Below are 22830 nucleotides of genomic sequence, written 5' to 3'. Positions count from 1 at the left end.
TTAAATAATTTTAGGTTCTTTTGGGAAAGTCTATAAAGGGCGATGCAGAAATAAAATAGTGGCAATCAAACGGTAAGTAAGCAGATGAATTGCATCGTCAGCTGGAAAGAACAGGGGCTGGGCCCCTGAAAACTCATTGACATGAATGTGTCCCCACTCCTGTCCTAGATACCGAGCCAACACCTACTGCTCCAAGTCAGACGTGGATATGTTTTGCCGAGAAGTGTCCATCCTCTGCCAGCTCAATCACCCCTGCGTGGTTCAGTTTGTGGGTGCCTGCCTGGATGACCCCAGCCAGTTTGCCATTGTCACACAATACATTTCAGGAGGCTCTCTGTTCTCCCTGCTTCATGAACAGAAGAGGTATGGGCTGTGGTCCACACTCACCTTGGACTCAGCATGTGAATCACCTTTATCTCATGCCTAGGGACTTCCAGTCAGAGACCCTACTGCCTGCTGACATGTCTAAGTGCTAACAAGAATGGCATTTTAAACACGGCTGATGATTTACGTCTAATTATTATATTTCCAGAAATGATAAACTTAAGTAATATTTTTAAACAGTAAGTCAAGGGTAACAAATTTGAGGAATGTGAAGCCAGCTGAGGCTTATAAATAGATTAACCTTGACACATCCACGTGGTATTGCACAAAAGCTCAGAACACAGTAATCATCAAGGGTCGTAGTACTGATGAGAGAAAGATTTTAAAAAGAACGTTCTTGCCCAGGTTGGACCTGAATTCATGTCTTAGATCTCTGCGGACAGCAACTATGGGGTGGTTTCACTCAGTGGCTCCAGAACATTCCATTTCTGTTATTATCATGGATTTTTGTATGACGCAAATAAATTTAAAAATAAAGTAGTATATTTTTAAACAACACATCATATATCTGAATTGACATTTAGTTAAGCAATTCCCAAATATGGAAAAATGTATTCCAGACTGAACATTTAACTCCATCTTCAATGTGAATAAAAAGTTAGATAGAATTACACAGAATAAAACATCACGGGGTGTTTTCTTTTGAGGGACATTCTGAGTGTTGGCTTCAACCACTTTTTTCCATTCAGTCTCTTTTCTATTCTAGAATTCTTGACTTGCAGTCTAAATTAATCATTGCAGTAGACGTTGCCAAGGGCATGGAGTACCTGCACAGCTTGACCCAGCCAATCATACACCGCGACCTGAACAGGTACGAGCTTTCCTAAACGACGAACTTATAACTCTGCAGCTCACGAGGACACAGTGAGGACGTGTCTTAGATTTATCTCAGGTCAGAGTTTTCTCTATGCACACTGTGGAAAGGGAACAGGCCACTGCCATGGTCTCGTAGAGATACAAAGCTGTGTAACTGCCTCTCAGGGACCGTGGAAATCTAAGGAAAATTCCAGAAAAGATATTGTGTATAGAATACAGCTCTTGATAATGTTTTCATCAAGGACAGACTGTTGCTTGCCGAAGATGATTTCATGCTTTGCTGATGTAATAAATACTCTGAGCCGGGCGTGGTGGCACACGCCTTTAATCCCAGCACTTGGGAGGCAGAGGCAGGTGGATTTCTGAGTTCAAGGCCAGCCTGGTCTACAAAGTGAGTTCCAGGACAGCCAGGGCTATACAGAGAAACCATGTCTCGAAAAACAAAACAACAGCAACAAAACAAACAAACAAACAAACAATCCTCTAGGCTGCCAATCAGACAGAAACCCAGAACCTGTAGTTAGTTATCTCTAGTACTCGGGACTTAAGAGAGTTAACAAATATGCTATAGATTTACTTACCTAATACACTGCACTTTCTACCATTACGTTATTATTTTCTCATTTGGTTTATAAAAGTATTTATTGTAAAAGAATACAGCATGTCATGTTGTCAGTGCCTCTTATGTCTTGTATCATCTGTGTCTCTTGGTTCCATCATCAGGCCACATATATGATCTAACCAATCCCACCTAGATTTGTGCATGTCCATACACTGTGACAAAAGTCTCCTGAACACATTGGCAGCAAGTGCCTGCTGTGAGGGCAAGCATGTGACTGGGATTCTCAGTCTAACGGTTAGGTCAGCAGGTAGCTTCGGTTACTATATAAGATGCCTTTCTGTCTCATACAAAACCGGAGATTGGATGATCTTTTTTTAAAAAAATATTTTTATTAGGTATTTTCCTCATTTATATTTCCAATGTTATCCCAAAAGTCCCTCATACCTTCCCACCCCCACTCCCCTACCCACCCACTCCCACTTCTTGGCCCTGGCATTCCCCTGTACTGAAGCATCTAAAGTTTGCAAGACCAATGAGCCTCTCTTCCCAATGATGGCCGACTAGGCCATCTTCTGATACATATGCAGCTAGAGACATGAGGGGGTCCATCCCATAATCAGCCTCCAAACCTTGACACCATTGCAAACATTAGCAAGATTTTGCTGAAAGGACCCAGATATAGCTGTCTGTTGTGAGGCTACGAAGGGGCCTAGCAAACACAGAAGTGGATACTCACAGTCAGCTATTGGATGGATCACAGGGCCCCCAATGGAGGAGCTAGAGAAAGTACCAAGGAGCTAAAGGGGTCTGCAACCCTATAGGTGGAACAACAAGATTGGATGATCTTAGCTGACATGCTCTTTTGTGCTGCCATCTTGATATTTATGTATATTCAGTCAAACCAGAGCAGGACACTTGCTTAATTTTCATGTAAAAGGTTTCATGCTGAATAGAGCCTGAAACAAATATAGAATCAAAGTTCTCCGCGGAGCTGGAACCCCATGGGATTTCAGTGTTTGTCTTAAACAGTGAAATCTTTAAGTCTTATATCAAGGCCAGTGTGCAAAGTAGAGCAGTTTCATCTGAAGACTAAATGTGGCTGTGGAAAACTCATATCCCACTGCTGAAGAGTGAAACCTAAGGCCACTCTTGTGGAAACCCCAGTCTGCTGTACAGACAAGCAGTCACTGCTCTAGTCCTCGCCAATAACTCCCACTTCTTGACTGTAAATAAGAGTCAGCTAAGTTCCAGATGTCATATAAAAGATTTAATTATTAAGCAATTACTTTATTTACTCACTTAATCAACTACTACATGGGTGTGCACTATGCTTACAGATGATTGCATATGGTACATTTCCATGTGCAAAATGAAATTTATACATGCCCCACTCTCCAACTTCCCAGGAGATTTCACATCATAACAGAGAAGAGAAATGTCTATCCAAATGTATTTTAAGCAAGTTAAATATACTTAACAGCAAGTTCTATGAAAAAATAGGTAGTGAAATTTTCTAGAAAATTCTAGAAAAAAAAATGTTAAATCAGTCCAGAAGGGCTTAGAGACAGCACCAAGGATGAACCAAAAATGAAGTCAGATGAATGAATCTGAAGGGACATCCCAAGGGTAGGAAGAGAGTAATCCAATAGAGATCAAAAAAGTTAAACACACACACACACCAGCATGCGCGCGCGCACGCGCGCGTACACACACACACACACACACACACACATGTTTGTGAAGTGTGAGGCTGAATACTTGGAAAGAAGTACAGAAAAGTGGAACCAGAAGAAATTAATTAGAGCATGCTGGACAAGGAAGGGTGGTTATATGCTTTCTTATAAGCAAGAAGGTACCGTGGGGACAGTGTATGTGTGTGTGTTCTGCAATCACAAACCTGAGTTCATCTTATGGAAAGACCAACCTATGCCTGATAGATTCTCAACAAGGACCTAGTTAAGAGACAGATGAGAGAGTGACTGCAGAATCTAGGCAAAAAGTTAATTAGAAACAGTGACATAAAGTGCCAGGAAAGACAAAGACTTGAAAACACGTGAGAGAAAACCATCTACGTAGAGCTGGTAGACTCTAACATTGGAAGTAAATCATATGGGAAGTTACCTACAGTCCCTTAGTTTTCTTTGCCCTTTCAAGACATTTAGGCCAATAAGCATATTTATTAATTGAGCTTTACTAACAAAGTTTAGGGAAAAGATTTCAATGTCAAGCTATCCCAGAAAGAACTGGGGACTTAGTGCATGGAGATGATCACTTTCCATTCTTGGTGCCTTCTATGGAGATGGAGAGATGATTTCTAGGAGAGATGGCTGCCAGTTTTCTCTAGCCATGTCTTCCTCCCCAGTAAACATTCTATCATCTTGTTGATAAGTGTAAATTGTTACCATCAGTTACTCAGCAGGACTGGCAATATAAATATTGATTACATATGAAAATAAAACATTTAATGTATAAGAGAAACAAGCTTATTTTATCTGAGTATAATCAAACCAACGTGCTTAAATTTTCCAAAACTGTTCAAATTTTATGAAGCAAGCATAGATACCTACCTAGCTTTGCAAATGCTTTTCTGCCTATCTTCAACCTAGTAACAACCTCAAAATTTTCACTCACATTTCTCAAGATAGGACATTGTACGTGGCTCAAAGGCACATGCTTAGTACACCATGGAGGACTTACTACAATTTATTTACATAAACAATATGTCATAATATACGGAAGCAACTAAGTCTCTGCTCTGGGTAGGACATGGCTATAACAGTACTTCAACTCAACAGAAGTAATTGTTGCCTCTGAGACTTGGTGCTCCTGTCAGCTAACCTAGGCCTAGTCCTGGAAGCGTCTAAACTCCATACAATCTAATCTAGGTATAGAATGTTTCCAGCCTCTGGAACTTACCACTGAATATTCTCACCCTTTCTTGTTCTTTGTGGTCTCTTCTTGGCTCGTCAATTCAGCTGTTCTGGCTCAAAACTTCTCTTCAAGCTGACTGATTCAATCTGGCTCCTCTCCGATTCTCCTGAATTGCTCTGCTTGGCTGCTAACTCTGGCAATATGTTCTAATCTTATAGCTCCTTCTCATTTTCTGGCTCATTCTATCTTCACCTGTGTCCAGCTCATTCTCTCTCTGCAACCTGCACTCTGTACAACAGTCCCAGTAAAAACTACCATCTCTCCCTATATCCCTCTCTCTTCTCATAAAAGTTAGGAATATCTTATTCTGTCAAATTGTTCTCTGATTCATCACTTTGTCTGCCACTCAATTAGATACCACTTTCAAACATGGGTGCTTACTTCTACAAACTATATTTAGCATCATTGTTTGGTATTAAAGGAGTGTACTAAGGGCTGTATTTCAGCCAGAGGGACCAAAGGTATGTGTTAAGTGCTGAACAACACCACAACAAGAAACAGATTTTTTTCCAGGAAATAACACAATCTTGGGGGGGGGGGGTCACAATGTGATCAAATATCCTCCATCACATGCCTGAGGACCAAAATGGCTCAAAAGCAGCTTTTAAGAGAATTCAAGCAAATAAAAGATCACATTGCAGTGGAAAGCTTACTAAGGATGCAAAGCTGGAAGAACAGGCCTGAGTCTTTTCTATGAACACACACTTTGCATTTCCTCAGTCCTCAGAAAGTCTCCCTGGAGCTAGCAGGGAGAGTTTAGATACCAGTTGCCATCACACCGATATGATTGTTGGTTGCTTATGGTTTTATAACAGAGGGTTTTACCCCACTGCTCAAGATGTCACATGGCTTCAGGGATAGAGAGCCTGCTCTCTTTCCTCATCTCCTGAGATCAGAACCTTGTATCCATATGTGGAAGTTTCTCAAGCAATGGAGTTTTAGAGAAGTTCTCAGGGCATTTGTAAATATGCCGTTGTAGTAAAAAATAAAAGGGTTGAGGGTAGTTTATATAATCATGGCTACTTCTGGGTAGAGTCTTGTGGAATTTCTGAATGCCTTTCCTACAGTGAGGAGGCTACTGGAGATGGCTGGTCAACCTACAGAAAGGGGGCACTTCGATATTGGGGATGGATGCTTGTTAGTTCAGCAAAAGATAAAACAAACAAACTTATTTTTCTCTTGGCAAGAAAGACTTCTCTGTGGCTTTTTGTTATAATACCCTGAGCATTAATTTCAGTGCTCAATGAATACTAAGGAGAAGGGTCACCTGCAGCGAATGGGAGGGTTCTGCTAAGAGGAGGCCATGCTTGTGCAGAATCTGTAGCATTAATCATCTCCATCACACAGAGAACAAACTGGGCAAAGAGACCAATCTAGACTCAGCTTCTTGCCAGTCTTCACACTGCATTTTAATGGAAGATGAAGTCCTTCCAGAGACATAGAGGGAAGCCTTGGTGATGGTGATACCTGTCACAATTAGCTCTAATTATCAACCGACACCACTTGAAATCAACTGGGAAGAATCTTAATGAGGGATTGTCTGCATGCTTTGGCCTGTGGGTATATCTCTGGGGATTGTCTTAGATAATTGATATGGGAAGATCCAGGCCACTATGGGTGGCCCATAGAGTTTAAATATTTTTAAACTATTCACAGTTTTATTCAGGAATGTTCTAATTTCTTAAGGAATGACTTAGACCCAGTTTATGTATTTACTTCGTGAAGTTGGTACTTAAGGTCACAGTTACAGCTAAAGGCTTTAAAACTTTGTGCTTAAAACTATTAAAACTAACCAGGTGTCTATTCTCTTAGACAAGCGCATTTCTAAACTGTTGGGAAATTGGGTCGACACTGCACATGGATGTTCTTCTCCCCTGAGGAGTGCACTGCAACATTAGGCAGCACCATAAGGAACGAATAGTAGCAAGCGCTTCACAGTGGCCATATGAATACATACATACACACACACACATTTTATATACTATCAAGTAACACATGAATATGTATCTTTTTCTAAATACCTTATTTATTTCCTTATATAGGAAGTAGATTATAAAAACACTCTGTTAGGCCTGATATGGTGGCGAATGCATGCAATCTCAGGTCCTGATAGATACTGTAGGATTATAAATGAGAGATCTGGATGGTATAGTTTGAGGCTAGCTTTGGCTGCATATTGAGACTCAATACAAAGCACAATAAAACAAAACAAACCCTTCCTGTCTTGTTCACACAAGTATTTCTTTTTATAATGTAAAATTAAGTAGTCTGTAGTATAATTCTGAGAAGAACTCTGCTGGAATTTTGAGAGCCATCTTGTTCCACTAAATATAAAAGAAAATAATTACAGATAATTTAAAAACAGAAAACTTTTTTAAAAATATTTTTTATTACGTATTTTCCTCAATTACATTTCCAATACTATCCCAAAAGTCCCCCATACCCTTCCCCCCACTCCCCTACCCACCCATTCCCACTGTTTGGCCCTGGCGTTCCCCTGTACTGGGGCATATAAAGTTTGCAAGTCCAATGGGCCTCTCTTTCCAGTGATGGCCGACTAGGCCATCTTTTGATACATATGCAGCTAGAGTCAAGAGCTCCGCGGTACTGGTTAGTTCATAATGTTGTTGCACCTACAGGGTTGCAGATCTCTTTAGCTCCTTGGATACTTTCTCTAGCTCCTCCATTGGGGGCCCTGTGATCCATCCAATAGCTGACTGTGAGCATCCACTTATGTGTTTGCTAGGCCCCGGCCTAGTCTCACAAGAGACAGCTATATCAGGGTCCTTTCAGCAAACGCTTGCTAGTGTATGCAATGGTGTCATCGTTTGGAGGCTAATTATGGGATGGATCCCTGGATATGGCAGTCTCTAGATGGTCCATCCTTTTGTCTCAGCTCCAAACTTTATCTCTGTAACTCCTTCCATGGGTGATTGTTTCCAATTCTAAGAAGGGGCAAAGTATCCACACTTTGGTCTTCCTTCTTCTTCAGTTTCATGTGTTTTGTAAATTGTATCTTATATCTCGGGTATACTAAGTTTCTGGGCTAATATCCACTTATCGGTGAATACATATCATTTGAGTTCTTTTGTGATTGTGTTACCTCACTCAGAATGATGCCCTCCAGGTCCATCCATTTGCCTAGGAATTTCATAAATTCATTCCTTTTAATAGCTGAGTAGTACTCCATTGTGTAAATGTACCACATTTTCTGTATCCATTCCTCTGTTGAGGGGCATCTGGGTTCTTTCCAGCTTCTGGCTATTATAAATAAGGCTGCTATGAACATAGTGGAGCATGTGTCCTTCTTACCGGTTGGGACATCTTCTGGATATATGCCCAGGAGAGGTATTGTGGAATCCTCCAGTAGTACTATGTCCAATTTTCTGAGGAACCGCCAGACTGATTTCCAGAGTAGTTGTACAAGCTTGCAATCCCACCAACAATGGAGGAGTGTCCCTCTTTCTCCACATCCTCGCCAGCATCTGCTGTCACCTGAATTTTTTATCTTAGCCATTCTGACTGGTGTGAGATGGAATCTTAGGGTTGTTTTGATTTGCATTTCAAAAACAGAAAACTTTTTGGTGATGAGTGACAGATAATTTCAAAAGACAAACCTGGTAAGGGCTAAATAGATTTTAATTTTGAAGGTGACATTTAAACAAATCAGCATAGATTTTAGGCAATAACGAAGAAAAATGGAGAACATTTTAATAGTTGTTTTTAACTTGACATGTGTACTTGCCTTTCAATTGAGTACAAAATACCAAACTGCAATTAAAAACACAACAATCAAATGAAGAAATTTATTACTTTTCTAATTATTCATCAGGCATGGTCCCTGTTCACAGGGATGTAGTCTGCATGACTGTTTATTACTACACATGATGCAGAAGGATCTTAGCGAAAAATGGTCAATACTGTCTTGAGAACTCTAACGCCCATGTGCAGGCCAAACACATGATTAAGCTGCAGTGTCTCTGAAGACCCAGAAACCTGTGGACACTTGTGAAATCATCAGCTCTGGTTTCATGTATGTCTAGTTTAAATCCATCATCACAAGGGAGCCTTTAAGATTTTCTTTTTTTTTTTAATTTTTTTTACTGGTTAATTTTATTTATCTACATTTCAACATTATCCCCCTTCCTGGTTTCCCCTCCACAAACCCCCTATCCCATACCTCCTTCCTTTTGCCTCTATGAGCGTGCTCCCCCACCTACCCACTTCTGCCTCACCAGCCTAGCATTCTATGCTGGGGCATCCAGCCTACACAGGACCAAGCGCCTCCCTTCCCATTAGTGCCATGAAAGGCCATCCTCTGCTGCATACAGAGCTGGAGCCATGGATCCCTCCATGTGTACTCTTTGGTTGGTGGTTTAGTACCTGGGAGCTTGGGGGGGTGGAGTCTGGTTGGTTGATATTGCTATTCTTCCTATGGAGTTGCAAACCCCTTCAGCTCCTTCAGTCCTTCCCCTAACTCTTCCATTGGGGTTCCCATGCTCAGTCTAATGGTTGGCTGCAAGCATCCACATCTATATTGGTCAGGCTCTGGCAGAGTCTTTCAGGAGACAGCGATATCAGGATTCTGTCAGCAAGCACTTCTTGGCATCGGCAATAGTGTCTGGGTTTGACATCTGCAGAGTGGATGGATACCCCAGGTGGGGCAGTCTCTGGATGGATTTCCCTTCAGTCTCTTCTCCACTCTTTGTCTCTGTATTTCCATTAGATAGGAGCAATTCTGGATTAACATTTTTGAGATGGGTGAGTGGCATTTTTCTAATCCTTTCCATTTCTGAAATGTATATCAAATGCTTGTTGAATGTTTGAAATTATCTGGGGCTTATGTTATGCGATGTGTACATGTGAGGATGATAAGCCCTAAAACTAGCACAATGTAGAACATTTTTGATTATGACTATCATATGGGCTTCCATATCTAAGGCAGAATTACTGATCTTAGCCACACGTGACTGATTCGAAAAGCCTCCGGTTGTGCTTGAAGCTCTGCAGCTTTGAACAAGTCTCATTTCTATGATCACACAAATGTTGCAGAACGGGGCTTTGGACATTATTGTGATAAATAAAATATGGTTATTTGTTGATCCCATCAAGAACGAGTGCAGAAGTCAGAGATGTATAGGGCCCTGGTATATGGCATGGAGAATAAGTCCCAAGACTCGTCAGTTTCTAAGGAAAGCCAGTGGCCTATGGACTCTAAGGTATAGTCCCTAGGGATAGTATACATTTCCAAGGGTTATATATTCTTCACAGACAGCCAAAAGAGGAAAGGTTTCCATGTCAGACATTGGCAGTGAATAATTCATCGATGTATTCAAAGTCACACACCCCAGAAGAATACGGAATTTGACGATGATTGAATATATCTCATTCCCAGTACCTAGAATGAACGTGTTTCAGGCTTCTGATATTCTAGAATTTGGAACATTGAAAGACAGTTTACCAGTTGAGGAGCTTTAGCCTGAAAAATCCAAGCATAAAAGTGGTCAAACTAACATATGTAAAAGTCACAGGGTTCAAAGCTTAGGTTTTTGGAGTATTTGGGACTTCAGATTTCTGGCCTAGGCCTAGATGCTCAGTATGCAGTGGATCCATATGCATAAAGGTATATGTATATGGGGCTAGAGAGATGGCTCAGTGGTTGAGAGCACTGGCTGCTCTTCCAAAGGTCCTGAGTTCAAATCCCAGCAACCACATGGTAGCTCACAACCATCTGTAATGAAATCTGACTCCCTCTTCTGGTGCCTCTGAAGTCAGTTACAGTGTACTTATGTATAATAATAAATACATCTTTTTTTTTTAAAAAGGTGTATGTATATGACTACATTTATATTATATATAATTTCACAGGTAAACATATATAGTTCTGGATTTCTGTGACAACAAGTACTTAAAAGCTGGTTCTACATTTCCTGCAACTATCATAATATCATTTGTTTTTATGGCTGAACAAAATTCCATTGCATATAAGTAACATACTTCATCCATTCATCTTGAAGTTCAATTATTAGTTAGGTACAAAACATAAAAATGGCTTTGGGAAAGTGGGGACATATGTTCCTGGGCCAGAACATGGTCCAAATACCTGATTGATTATGTGCAAGAACATGAGCTACACCGTTCAGCTAAAGCACTCGTCTGCACACGTTGGTAGCCCACACCAGTCAAAACGCACGCACACCCCCTTTTACCTTTAAGAAAGAATATTTAAACACAAGCTATGACTTCAGCACACAGAGCACTTTGCTGTGTCACCCGTAGCAGAAGGGCACCTCAATGATTATGAATGACAAGTTACTCTATCCTCCGTGTGAACCTGCTCAGGTGTTGCTGTCTGGCCTCCACTCCGACTTGCATTTCTGACTTGGAAGCCTGGCTCTTTGTCCTCGGCTCCCATAACTTGCGGGAGGAACCATTTTCTTCTGACTTTTCAGTTCCTACCCATTATCTAAACAGAAATTCTCCATCCGCCTCATCTTGACTTTCTCTGTGTGGATACTCCAGCGCCTCTACAGTCCTCACTGCCTAGTTTCCAGAGGCTGATTATGTCATAAGTACCCTCAGCAAACTTCGTCTGATTTAAGCTTCCCCAGCTGGGAACAGCGGCGCAGCCTGATTCTGTTTCCCTTCTCCGGTGCCATAAGACTATGAGGCCTGAGTAGTTAGTTCTCTGTGCGTCCACAGAAATAACTTAAAATGTCCTCTGAGAGCCACTTAAAATCTCTCCTCTCTTACCTGTTAGAACGACTCATTTAATTTTTCACTGCATCCACTGGTCCTAACAATAGTTGTCTTATGCAATACCTCATTTACGTAACCTCCCTTCGATACTAAGCCCCTTCATATCTGAGGGTCCATACTGGAATCAGCGGCACCCATCTGTTATCCACCGGTGTTGGAGAACAGACCTGCCGCAGGCCATCTCCTGTGTTGAGTACCATCAGAACCCTCAGCTCAGCCAGCCCACACCTGGAGGCGGGTTCTAAGCCACCTCTGAATCCTGTGTCTTTAACTGAGCACGGAAAGTTCCGAGCACGAGTTCTGTAAAAATCCATGTTCAATGTTGGTTTTCTAAGGGATTTGGTTTTTTGTCATTTTCCTTAACACAACAGAGCTACCCCTGAGCCGATGATCACATCCAAGTCAGGGCAGCCTGCTGCTTCGCTGGCTTGGAACTCTCTTTCCTTCCCTCACCCAGGAGCTGAGTGTGGAGGGGTAGGAAGGTTGCCTCTCTCTGCCAGTGCTTCCCCGAGGCTGCTGCGAGCTCACTGACCTCTAATTTGCTAGAGCTGCTGGTTCCCTACTCAGCTGTCTTCCATTCTCCAGAGACCCTGCCTGTATAAAGGAGGCTTTTGAAAATGTCAACAAAACCTTCTCTCTGTCTGGCCTCATTTCTCTCTGCTCTGGTTTCTTAGGAGACTCGGCGGATACCCCCTCAGTGTCTTGTCGATTTCCTGAGCAGCTAACCTTTCCGTAATGATATTAATGCTGCCGCCGCCGGCATCTCTGCCTTTCCCACTCCTCCGTTTCCAACCCCAGCTTGCTGAAATGCATTAATGTTGGATTCTTACAATTCTAAAGTTTCAGTACAATGTGTGAAAGGACCCAGAGTCAGAAATAATCGTTAAAAAGCGGGGAGTAAGCTTGATAACTTGATAATTCTCTCCTACTGGTTATATTTCTAGCAGCTACTACATAGCATGAATTTGACACATAAAACATAACAGTGCATTGATACCATTTGAAATACTTTCTATTTATAAATACTCAATCAGCCTGGGGAGAAAGCCACTTGCCAGGCACATAAACTATCTTTGCCTTTAGCTATAGTTGATCATGTATGGTAGTCTGCTAGCTGTGGGTATCATGCCTTTGAAAGTTCAGAGGACAGGGGAGCTGAGAGCCCAGGTGTAGAACCCAGTCAGTACACATGTGAATAATCTCCCCTCCTGTAATCTTCTCTAACCTGTTCCAATGGAACTTTCCTTAGCAAGAACTCTCAGAGAACAATTATACCTGACTTCTTGGATTTAAATGAGAGAATACATTAGCAATCATCATCTTTCTGAAAGAATATTTTACTATTCAATAAGGTTTTAAAAATTACTATACTTAAATTTTGTACAAGAGGGTTGAGCCTGCTACAGTGCATCTGCAGTTAGCAGAGTACAATTTGCAGGACTCTGTCAGTTCTCTCTTAGGTCATTTGGCTTGGTGGCAGACACTCGAACCCACTGAGCCATCTCTCCAGTACAACCTAATATTCTCCAGTGTCACCTGAGCTTCTGATGGTCTGTCATTTTGATCACATTCCCTTGGTTTTGCTTAGCATGCTGTTGATGAGTGAACTCTCACATAAGACTCTGGGGAATGCCTGGCTTACATATAGATATTTTCTGCAAAGAGTGGGGGAAGGTTGCAGACACATCCTGCCTTCATAGATATCTGCAATCCCCTTGTACGTCAAGCATCCATCAGCAATCCCATTGCGTAGACTCATGGCTGGGGCAGAATCTGACTTAAAGGTGCCTCCTCAGTGACTCTCCAGAAGACTCATTCACACAGTGATGGGGATGCTTATCTTGTCCTCACTCAGTAGCTGAGTGACAACCCTCATGATGCAAAAGAGCCATCAGCAGCACATCCTGGCAGTCAGAAAGTCTCAGATGTGTTTTCATGGGGACTATGTGAGGTGTCTGCATTCTTACGCAGTTTTCCTTCCCAGAGGCCAACCAGCTCGCCCAGCAGTACAGCTCAGCCAGCATCCAGATTATTGTCAAGACGATTATTCTGCCCTTGTTTAACAGTGACAGGAAGGCATAATTCTACCCAGTCACAGCTTCCTGGTCCCGAGAGACAGCTAACTTTGTTCTTCCTCCCTGCATGGTTTCCCGTCATTACGTTACTTCACTTCTCTCTGATTCGAGTTCCTCATGAGCAAAATGGAGACGGTGACGTCTCTCTGTTGTGTTGAGCAGTAGAGTCAGGTCACATACACTGGAGAAAGTCCCCACAGAAGAACTTTGCTTTTAAGTGTCAATTCCAAAAGCACAGAAAGGTCTCATCTCAAAGGGAGGAGAGATAGTTTACTGTGGAACCCAGATATTAACGGCCATCGCCTAGGAACACAGATTTTTCAGCTCTCCAGTTTAATGATTGAAGTGGTAACAGATTCATGACATTTTTATAGTAACAAGACAAAGTTGTAAATCATGATTTTTTTAAAAGGCATTGGTGGAGGCAGAAGTCTGGGTACTTACAGCCAAAGGGAGATGTCTTTGCCATTATCCTCGGGTATTAGAACATCCTGGCCTCCAGATAGTAGAAGCTAAATCTGCCTGTATATTACTAAATGTATTTTACATTATGGTCATGAATTGCATAAACTCCCTCTCCAGTGGGGATAGAAATCCTATGTCTCAATTCTTAGAGTAGCAGACAGCTTTCATTAGTCCATTCAGTGCAAACAGTCAGGGATCTTGGGTGACCCCTTTCTTTAAGTTTGGAGCCCATTTTAATAGACTTCTGCTGTCTGTGGTCTCAGGAAGGTTTGGCCTCCGGAGGTCTCCAGACTCAGTATGGCTTTTGAAGGAAACTAAGGATCACAGACATCTTCTGACGCTTCCACTTTCTTTAATTTCTCTTTTCTCACTTCGAATAAAGAATAAGAATGATACACTGAGCCTCCTGTTGAGATGTGGGTGGCCTTGAGGGCAGACATTTCCCACTGAACTCTTATTAACCTTGATAAAGTTTCTTTTGTATCCTAAATATGAGGCTAATGAGCTGTTAATTGCCAAACTTCCTCAGCTCTGCAGAACCAGAGAGAAAAACTAAGAATTTCCTGTACCTTCAACTTTCTATCTCTTCTGCTTTGCTATATCTCTATGAAAGCATCCCAGGCCTAGATCCCACCCTAGGTCATGTGTTCCTGACTTATTCTCGTTCACCCCGGTGCCTCCTCCAGGCACGCCTCCCACAGGCTACCCATCTCTCATGCAGATGTTGATTTCGGGTTAACATCCCTCAGTCAGCTAAAATCACTCTGAGCTCCAGTGCTTACCCTACTGGACAAGACGCTCTCTATCAGGGTAGGTACTGGACAGTGTCCCTATTGGACAAGACGCTCTCTATCAGGGTAGGTACTGGACAGTGTCCCTATTGGACAAGACGCTCTCTATCAGGGTAGGTACTGTGAAAGTTGTACGATTTTATTCCCAGTGCCTTAGTAAACATTCATTTAATATTTATCAAGTTCAGGAAGAAATTAATTATAAAAAACCCAAAGGCTATAAGAATAATATCCATTTCAGTGCTGCTCATATCCAATCTAGTTAAATATTCCTAATTTTGAGGGGGTCTTCTAAACAGAAAATGGCTGAAAGGCTTATAGGGATATTAACAAAATTACTAAGACAATAAAGTTTGTGACATGCTAAGTGTGTTATCCAGGTAGTATAGGCATGCACTCCAAAACATTGTATAAATTGATATTTCATCCCATTTAACTAGAACAACCATGACTGTATGCAACAGTTTATCTCTCCACATGGATCTTACTTTGGAGAATTCAGAGCAGGAATGAGAATGTAATTCTTGCTCAATATAAATGTGGTATTTCATGATTTGAAAGTTGCTTAGTTAGTTAGTTAGTTAGTTAGTTAGTTAGTTAGTTTCTGAATTACTATTTCTATTGCATAAATCACTAGTCTGAGTATTTTTGTGTTAAGGATAATTATATGCCTATTAGTCGCTAGCTATCTTTCCTCAAAATGAAATAAGGTTGCATAAGGGAAGCAGGTAAAAGTGAAAAGCAAAATACTAATTAGTTCCAGTGATCTGATTTCTAATTTCCTCAGGCAAAAAGTTAGTCAGACAAACTTATTGTGTAGTATGGACATTGCTCAAGGCTGTCTGTTAATTCATAAGCCAAAACAAGGCCCTGAAACCCTAGCGATTTTCAGTCAATGCTGACCGTGTAGACTTGAGCCAGCACTAGCTTTTTCTAAGTCAATTGATTTTTCTTCTCATAGGCAACATATTTATTCCCTAACCTGAAGCATTTCCATGCCTGACTGGAATATTTTTGCATGCAATTAATGTTTTCATTTGACTTTCAATGAGGTCTCAAAACAGTTTGGCTTGTCACAGTCAAATTATTTAAATATTCCTGTGAAAAGAGTGTGGGAACCCAAATCAGATTCGTGGAACCTGCAGAAACAGTGGCAGGGCTCCGTGCACTTGTTATGTTCTTATGTCTAAATTCATCATTTCAGAATGTTTTTATGGTGATGCTCGATTTCCTAAGCAAAATGAATTATTGAATGTCTTTAATGGAAATTTAAAAAAAATTTTTTACTGACTCAGGAGTGACTCTCCAAGAAGCATTTTTGTTTCTTTATAAAATATGCCTGTTGTTTCAACAGCACAAGTATATGACACCTTCTGCTCACAGGAAAAATGTTCATTTCTCAGTCATTCTTTACTCTTCCTAATTGAGCAGAATTATCTAAATTATAGACATAAGTATGGCCACAATTCTCTGACTAAATTCCACTTCAGACATATGAAACAAATTACCTAGAATAGGACACATAGGGCATACATACATAGAAATATGCATACAGATGTATATATACACATGCATACACTCATACACACACATATATGTATACATACATGTGCATATGTTTGCTACAGTCTTTTAGAATAAACCCTAGACACGTGCTAGCAAGAGCTCAGGCACTGTGCTGAGCACACAGCCCTAGACACATGCTAGCAAAAGCTCAGGCACTGTGCTGAGCACACAGCTTCAATTGAGATTGAGAGGCTGCAGATTAGCCTATAATGGACAAGGTGAATGGTTTGCCGGGCTCGAAGGCTGAGAACTGAATGCGTTGCAAGGGGGTCAAGGAATCTTTCTGGGTTTGAAATGGTGCTATCTGTCTTGAGACTAGAATTCTAATGTTTTCACAAGATTGCATATCTGCTTAAATTCATCAAATAGCCTTTAAATAGATGGAATCCCCCTCCCACTTCTAAAATGAGTAAAAGATAAATTGTCGAATGCAGGTATAGAATCAAGAAGAGCAAACTCTCTTAAGCAAGATACACAAAGTTGCAGGACTTGGAACTATCCCCATCAAGAACAAAAAATATTTTACCTTCACATTATGTTAAAAAGGAGGAAGAGTCATTGTTATTAAGAGACAGTCTTATTATGGATGTCAAAATAAATTCCAGCTAAAGAAAAATAAACATAGCTGATTGGAGGAACAAAGTTTTCTTCAAAAGCTATCCCTGAATCCACACCCAGCACACACTGAGGTCAAGGTAGTTGTCTAACGATGATAATGTTTGATGTCAAGACTGTGAACAGAACCCGGAATGAAGAGCATGCAATTCCATGAAAAATGCATTTGCCCTCTGTCTATTCTCACAGTCTCTGATATGATATGTTGATAGTGCCAGCTTCTGATGATTATCCCATATATACATTGACCAGCAAAATGCATAGTGTCTGTGCCACAACAAAGACTGATGGAAAAACATGTCATCTCATAACTCTTACTAATTAATAAATATAAGATTTAAGAAGAAGATGATGTGTCCAAAGAGGATTCCATTCATTAAGTATGTGATGTTCAGTGTGCTGCCCTAAATGGCTAAAATGATTTATTTTGTTACACTGGTGAGAGAAGATATCTGCAAATTCTAATAAAAACTGATACAACAAATCATTTATAATCTAGACTATCAAAGTGAGGACCAGTAGACAATATAACTCAGGTTGGTGCAAGAAACACCTTAGAAAGTGAAAAGTTGTCCATCAAATAATCTCTGTGGAGAATACATCCATGTCCACCCTGGTCTAAGGGCTGTTAAACCCAAAATAGGGAAGTTTACTGGGACAATTCAAAATTAGTTCACAAAAGAAAATTAGCTACAAAATAAACACAATGAGGGCTAAGGAGATGCTTGCTCAATGGGTAAAGTGTTTGCCCTAAATGCCTGAGGATCTGAGTTCAATTCCCAGGTCCCATGTGAAAAAGATGAGTATGGATAAACACACTTGTAGTCCCATGGTTGGAAAGACAGAACAGTACATCCATGAGGCTCTCTGGTAATCCAGGCTGGCCAATTTGGTGAGTTCAAAGTTCAGTGATCTCTCACAAAACAACATTGGCATAGCTCCTGAGAAACTCAGGATTGTGGAGCAACATGTTTGTTTGTTCTGTAATTTGTCAGAATATACCATGTGCCAGCGCCTCTGTTGCCACTGCAGACACTCAGGATGCAAAACAGGTTTTGTCTCTATGGGGGATACAGTCTTTGAAGGCTGATAATTTTAACAAAGAACATGCTGAAGCATTGTGGCAATAGATTAACATGGGCAAATATGGAGTCTCTGGTACCATTCCATGAGGGACAGGAGCCAAGACTGGCCTGAGATGCTGCCAGTGGGAGTGTTTTCCAGGTAGAGTCCATCAGGATGCTGAAGATAGAGCTCAGCCCCATCAGAGAAGACCAAGAAGACCTGGGGAAGTGTGCAGAGAAGAGCTTGGGGAAACAGTGCCTAGAGAATTGAGAAGTAAGAGGAGATGCTTACTATGCTAATAACAAGGGGGGACTTGCCTAGAATGAAGACCAAAACAGTATTCTCTGTACCCTGTGAGGACAAGAAAACACCCACACAACTCAACTAGAGGTTCCTAATGAATGTTTAAAACCTCGTAGTCAAAGCTTGCCCTTAGAAAGTGCCCATTAAACTCCATCTTAGAGCCTTAAATGCTTTATGCTGCAATTACAACTCATGCAGTACAGTTAGCCCATTTGCTTGCTTCTGAAGAAATAGCAATTGACACATCCATGTGCTTTACAGTTGCTAGGTGACAGTGCTGGTTTGGAACATAGGCAAACCAACTGCAGCTTTGGGGTCCTCGAGGGTGTTGGTAAGAAGAACAGCAGACCCAGCCAGTAGAATGTTTACAGGAAGTCTCAAAGTCCTAGGCAACCACTAGAGGAGGTTGCAACTGAATTGCTGCATATTGAACTGAATATGCAAGACAGGGGGTGCTGGATCCCATGTGGCTGGTGGACTGCTCTAGTAGAGAAGAAATTGATTCTATAGGATAGAACTCGACCATGCATGCAATGTCCTTTCAGTTAATTTGGGAACTGGCTGCAGAAACGTGCAGAATGAGAGTGGATTGCTTGCACCCAGGACCTGACGGTACACTGTCATCTCTGATTCCGAGTTGTCTTAGGTCAGCAGAATGTGTCCATTCTCCACCTACCAGAGGTGTTTTGGAGCAACCATCTACCTGTGGAGCTTTAGATGCCTCAGTACCTGTCAATCTTTTGCTGGAATGGACTCCTTACAAATAAGGACAATCCTCTCTTTCAGGATAACTCACTTGACTGACTTCCTGCTTTCCATACCTTCCTACATCAGATCTCTTAGTTTCTATTTTCTGAGACTTTCAAATAAATGTGAGTTGACTTCTTGGCCTAGTACCACATGAAGTGCCTGCTTTTCCCATTTTATCATTTTGGAAACAAATGTCTGGCTTTCAGAGGAGCTTCGTCAGTAAAATGTTTAATTTGAAGCTTTAATTTTGCAAAGCTTGGGAGCATAATTAAGGATTAGATAATACACACTGTCTTCTGGAACTAAATAAACTGGTTACAGCTAGAGTTCTGGGAGTATTCTGTGCTTAGACACAGGCCTTCTGTGGCTATTTCCCTGTGTTCCATGGGGGCACTGTGAAGACACGGAACGAATAGTCCTTACAGAGACAGTAAATAAATAGTAGGCACAGCTCTCATCACACCGATTATCTGCAAACAATGAGCAATGTGGAACACAGACACAGGTGAAAGGGAGTGGGCACCGGCTTGATATTTCCTTTATTCTCATAATTGCAAGACAATTTTCTTCAATTACATTGGAGATGATATCAGGGATAATTAAAACTGTGGGGAGAGAAAGGAATAATGGGTTAGATGGGCACAGAGAGGGACAAAGGCTTAAAAGAAAAACCAAATTATTTACAAGCATCGTCTCTGAATCAAGATAATAGAACATTTTAGTGAAAATAAAAGCCAGCCTTTACACAGACCTGCTGCGTCCATCAAGAAAGTAGCTTTGCATGAGATGGGACTCACAGAGAATGGCCGCTGCACAGGTGGCTAATAGGTAACATGGAAATGGGAGGTTTTGTCTCTTAGATCATGTCTAAGAAGACTGGCTAAAACAAGTCAACTAGGACATTTTTACAAAACCTCCATCTCTATGCCTTTTAAAATAACGGATAAGATAAATAATAACAAAGTTGTTTTATTCAGTATTTGTATTACGTTTCTGTCATGGGGATGAAACGCCATAGCCAAGCGACTTATAAAAGGAAGATTTTACCTCAGCTAGAGTCAGAACATCATGGTAAGGAATCAGGGCAGCCAGCATCAAGCGTGACAAGCACAAAGCTGGGAGCCAATATCTTCAAACACAACCAGAAAGCAAAGAGAACGAGCTGGAAGTGGTTATGAGACTGTAAGCAGAAAATAGTCACCTCTACTGACATATATGAGCCTCCCCAAATATCACCACCAGTGAGGCACCAAATGTTCAAATCTCTGAGCATTCTTTTTTTTTTTTAAATTAGGTAATTTCCTCATTTACATTTTCAATGCTATCCCAAAGGTCCCCCATACCTACCCCCCAATCCCCTACCCACCCACTCCCCCTTTTTGGCCCTGGCGTTCCCCTGTACTGGGGCATATAAAGTTTGCAAGTCCAATGGGCCTCTCTTTGCAGTGATGGCTGACTAGGCCATCTTTTTATACATATGCAGCTAAAGACAAGAGCTCCCGGGTACTGGTTAGTTCATATTGTTGTTCCACCTATAGGGTTGCAGTTCCCTATAGCTCCTTGGGTAATTTCTCTAGCTCCTCCATTAGGGGGCCCTGTGACCCATCCATTAGCTGACTGTGATCATCCACTTCTGTGTTTGCTAGGCCCTGGCATAGTCTCACAAGAGACAGCTATATCTGGGTCCTTTCAGCAAAATCTTGCTAGTGTATGCAATGGTGTCAGCATTTCTTATTCAAACCATCAAAGTGTTGTCTTATCAGACTGAGCAGTAAGAAGGAAGCAGGCAGAGTTAAATGTGGCCTTTAGTCAAAGGTTGGTCAGTCTTTGTAAATCAATAGTATCATATAACTTGAAATAATGATTTCAAGCTAATGTAAAAACTTCCTGGAAATCTGATGACATGATGAGCTGCTTCCTCTCTGTGTTCCATAACAGCTTCGAAGTCCAAATTCTATGCAGAGGGTTGAGGTGGCAGTTCTCCTGTGTATGCATCTCCCGTTTTCCAAGTGTGGTGTAGTCTTGGGTGGAAGTCAGTTGGCTGTAGTAACATTAGCTTATTTCTGTGGCCTTTGTTCTATGCTATTGGTCTCCATGTCTGTTTATATGCCAATCCCATGCCTTTTCAGCTATGATGACTCTGTAATAGTTCTTGAAATTAAGTGTTGTAATGCCTCTAGTTTTATTCTTTTGACTCAAGACTTCTTTGGCTATTTTGATGTTTTTATAGCTCTGTATGGATTTTAGATTATTTTTACAGTTCACTTGAGAACATTGATGGTATTTTGGTGGGTATGGCAATGAGTCTTTAAATTGATTTGGGTACTTTAGTACTAATTTTTCCAACCCAAGCTACATTGGTGTCCTTCTCAATGTGTCTCACAAGTTTACAGAAGCCTCTTATTTCCATGGTCAGGTTCATTCTTTGGTATTCACCTTTTTAGCTCTGATTTTTTTTCTTTGACAGGTTTACTGATGAAGTCCAGAAATGCTACTAATGTTCCATGTGTTGAATTGTATGCTGCCAGTTTACTGAATTCATCAGATATAGTTATCTTTCCTTGGGGATCTTTAAGTTTCCTTGTTCGTAGAGTTATTTCACTTGCAAACAGGGATAATTTGAGTCCTTGCTTGCTATTTATAATTCTTTTATTTGTTTTTCCATTCTTAACTCTGCTGGCTAAAGTTTTCTGTACAGAACTGAATAGCAGAAGTGGTGGGGAGCATTGTTGTTTCACTCCTGGCCTTACAAGAAATACCCATAGGCCTTCACCATCTCATATAAAGTTGATTGTGGGTTTCTCATAAATGGACCTTGTTTGGATAGCCATTATAGATAACAGTACAGTGGGGCTTCAGAAAACTAAAAATAGATCTACCACATGATTTAGATTCCCTAGTTCTAGATAGATAGGCAGTAGATATTAATACTATTATTAATTAATAATTGTGAGATACTTAAGATATATCAGTATCCATATGTCCATTGCATAATTATTTAAAAGAGCTGAGCTATGAAATCAGTCTAGCTACCTATCAACAAATGAATAAAGAAAGAATCCTATGCATACAACATAGCATTGTTCTTTTATAAAGAAAGATGGACCTGGAAGTCATCATCTGAGGGAAATAAGTGAAAAGACAGAAAGAAAACTCTGTCTTTGCTCTGTGTCTCAACACATAGAAGCTAAAACTAACAACCAGAAAGGGAAAGTGAGGTTTCTAGAGAGGGAGCATGGAAATGGTGGTCAGATTTAATTGATGTATGCCATGCTCATGTATGGAAATGTCACACTTAACGTCATTAATTTCTACATTAATCTATGGTGATAAAGCGTTTACAACTCAGGTCAATAGGCAGACTCAGTAGGACCCCTTTCAGTATACTGCAGTCCATGCGTGATTCTCCAGGGTAGCTAGCCTACCATGACAGTGTTTTCACTGGCTGGAATCACCCTTTAGATACCTGTTGCCCATTTCGATCATCATTGTCTAGCAGTGGTCCACCCCCATCAGGGTCTTAGCAATTATACTCTGAACAAAAATAAAGGCAAAAGAGGCTTTCAAAGGCAGCACAATCAATACATGCTTATTGGAAACAAATGATGCATGTGCCTTTACGATTGATGTCCTCAGGAAAACTGTTGGAATCTGAGGGTCCATCCAGTCAGAGGATGTATAGTTCCAAACAGATCAAAATTCAATCAATAATTTAATGTATGTTCTTATTATAGTAACGTTACATACG

General features: G+C 41.0%; 1 protein-coding gene across 4 annotated transcripts in view; it reads left to right on the top strand.

Annotated features, from left to right (window-relative positions):
- Tnni3k (TNNI3 interacting kinase) overlaps positions 1–22830 on the top strand; it is a 269117-nt gene that overhangs the window by 115462 nt on the left and 130825 nt on the right. For all 4 annotated transcript variants that reach the window (XR_375539.1, NM_177066.5, XM_011240155.1 and 1 more), the window contains exons 15-17: positions 15–72; positions 169–363; positions 1091–1195. Coding sequence is in view for 3 of the 4 variants with exons in the window: in NM_177066.5 (NP_796040.3) it covers positions 15–72; positions 169–363; positions 1091–1195 (358 nt within the window). In the remaining variant the exon portion in view is untranslated. The remainder of the gene's footprint in view (positions 1–14; positions 73–168; positions 364–1090; positions 1196–22830) is intronic.

The sequence above is a fragment of the Mus musculus genome, chromosome 3 (assembly GCF_000001635.26).
Source record: "Mus musculus strain C57BL/6J chromosome 3, GRCm38.p6 C57BL/6J".
NCBI lineage: Eukaryota > Metazoa > Chordata > Mammalia > Rodentia > Muridae > Mus > Mus musculus.
Note: the sequence above shows the minus strand (reverse complement) of the source record. Positions and strands in the feature narration are given on the sequence as shown.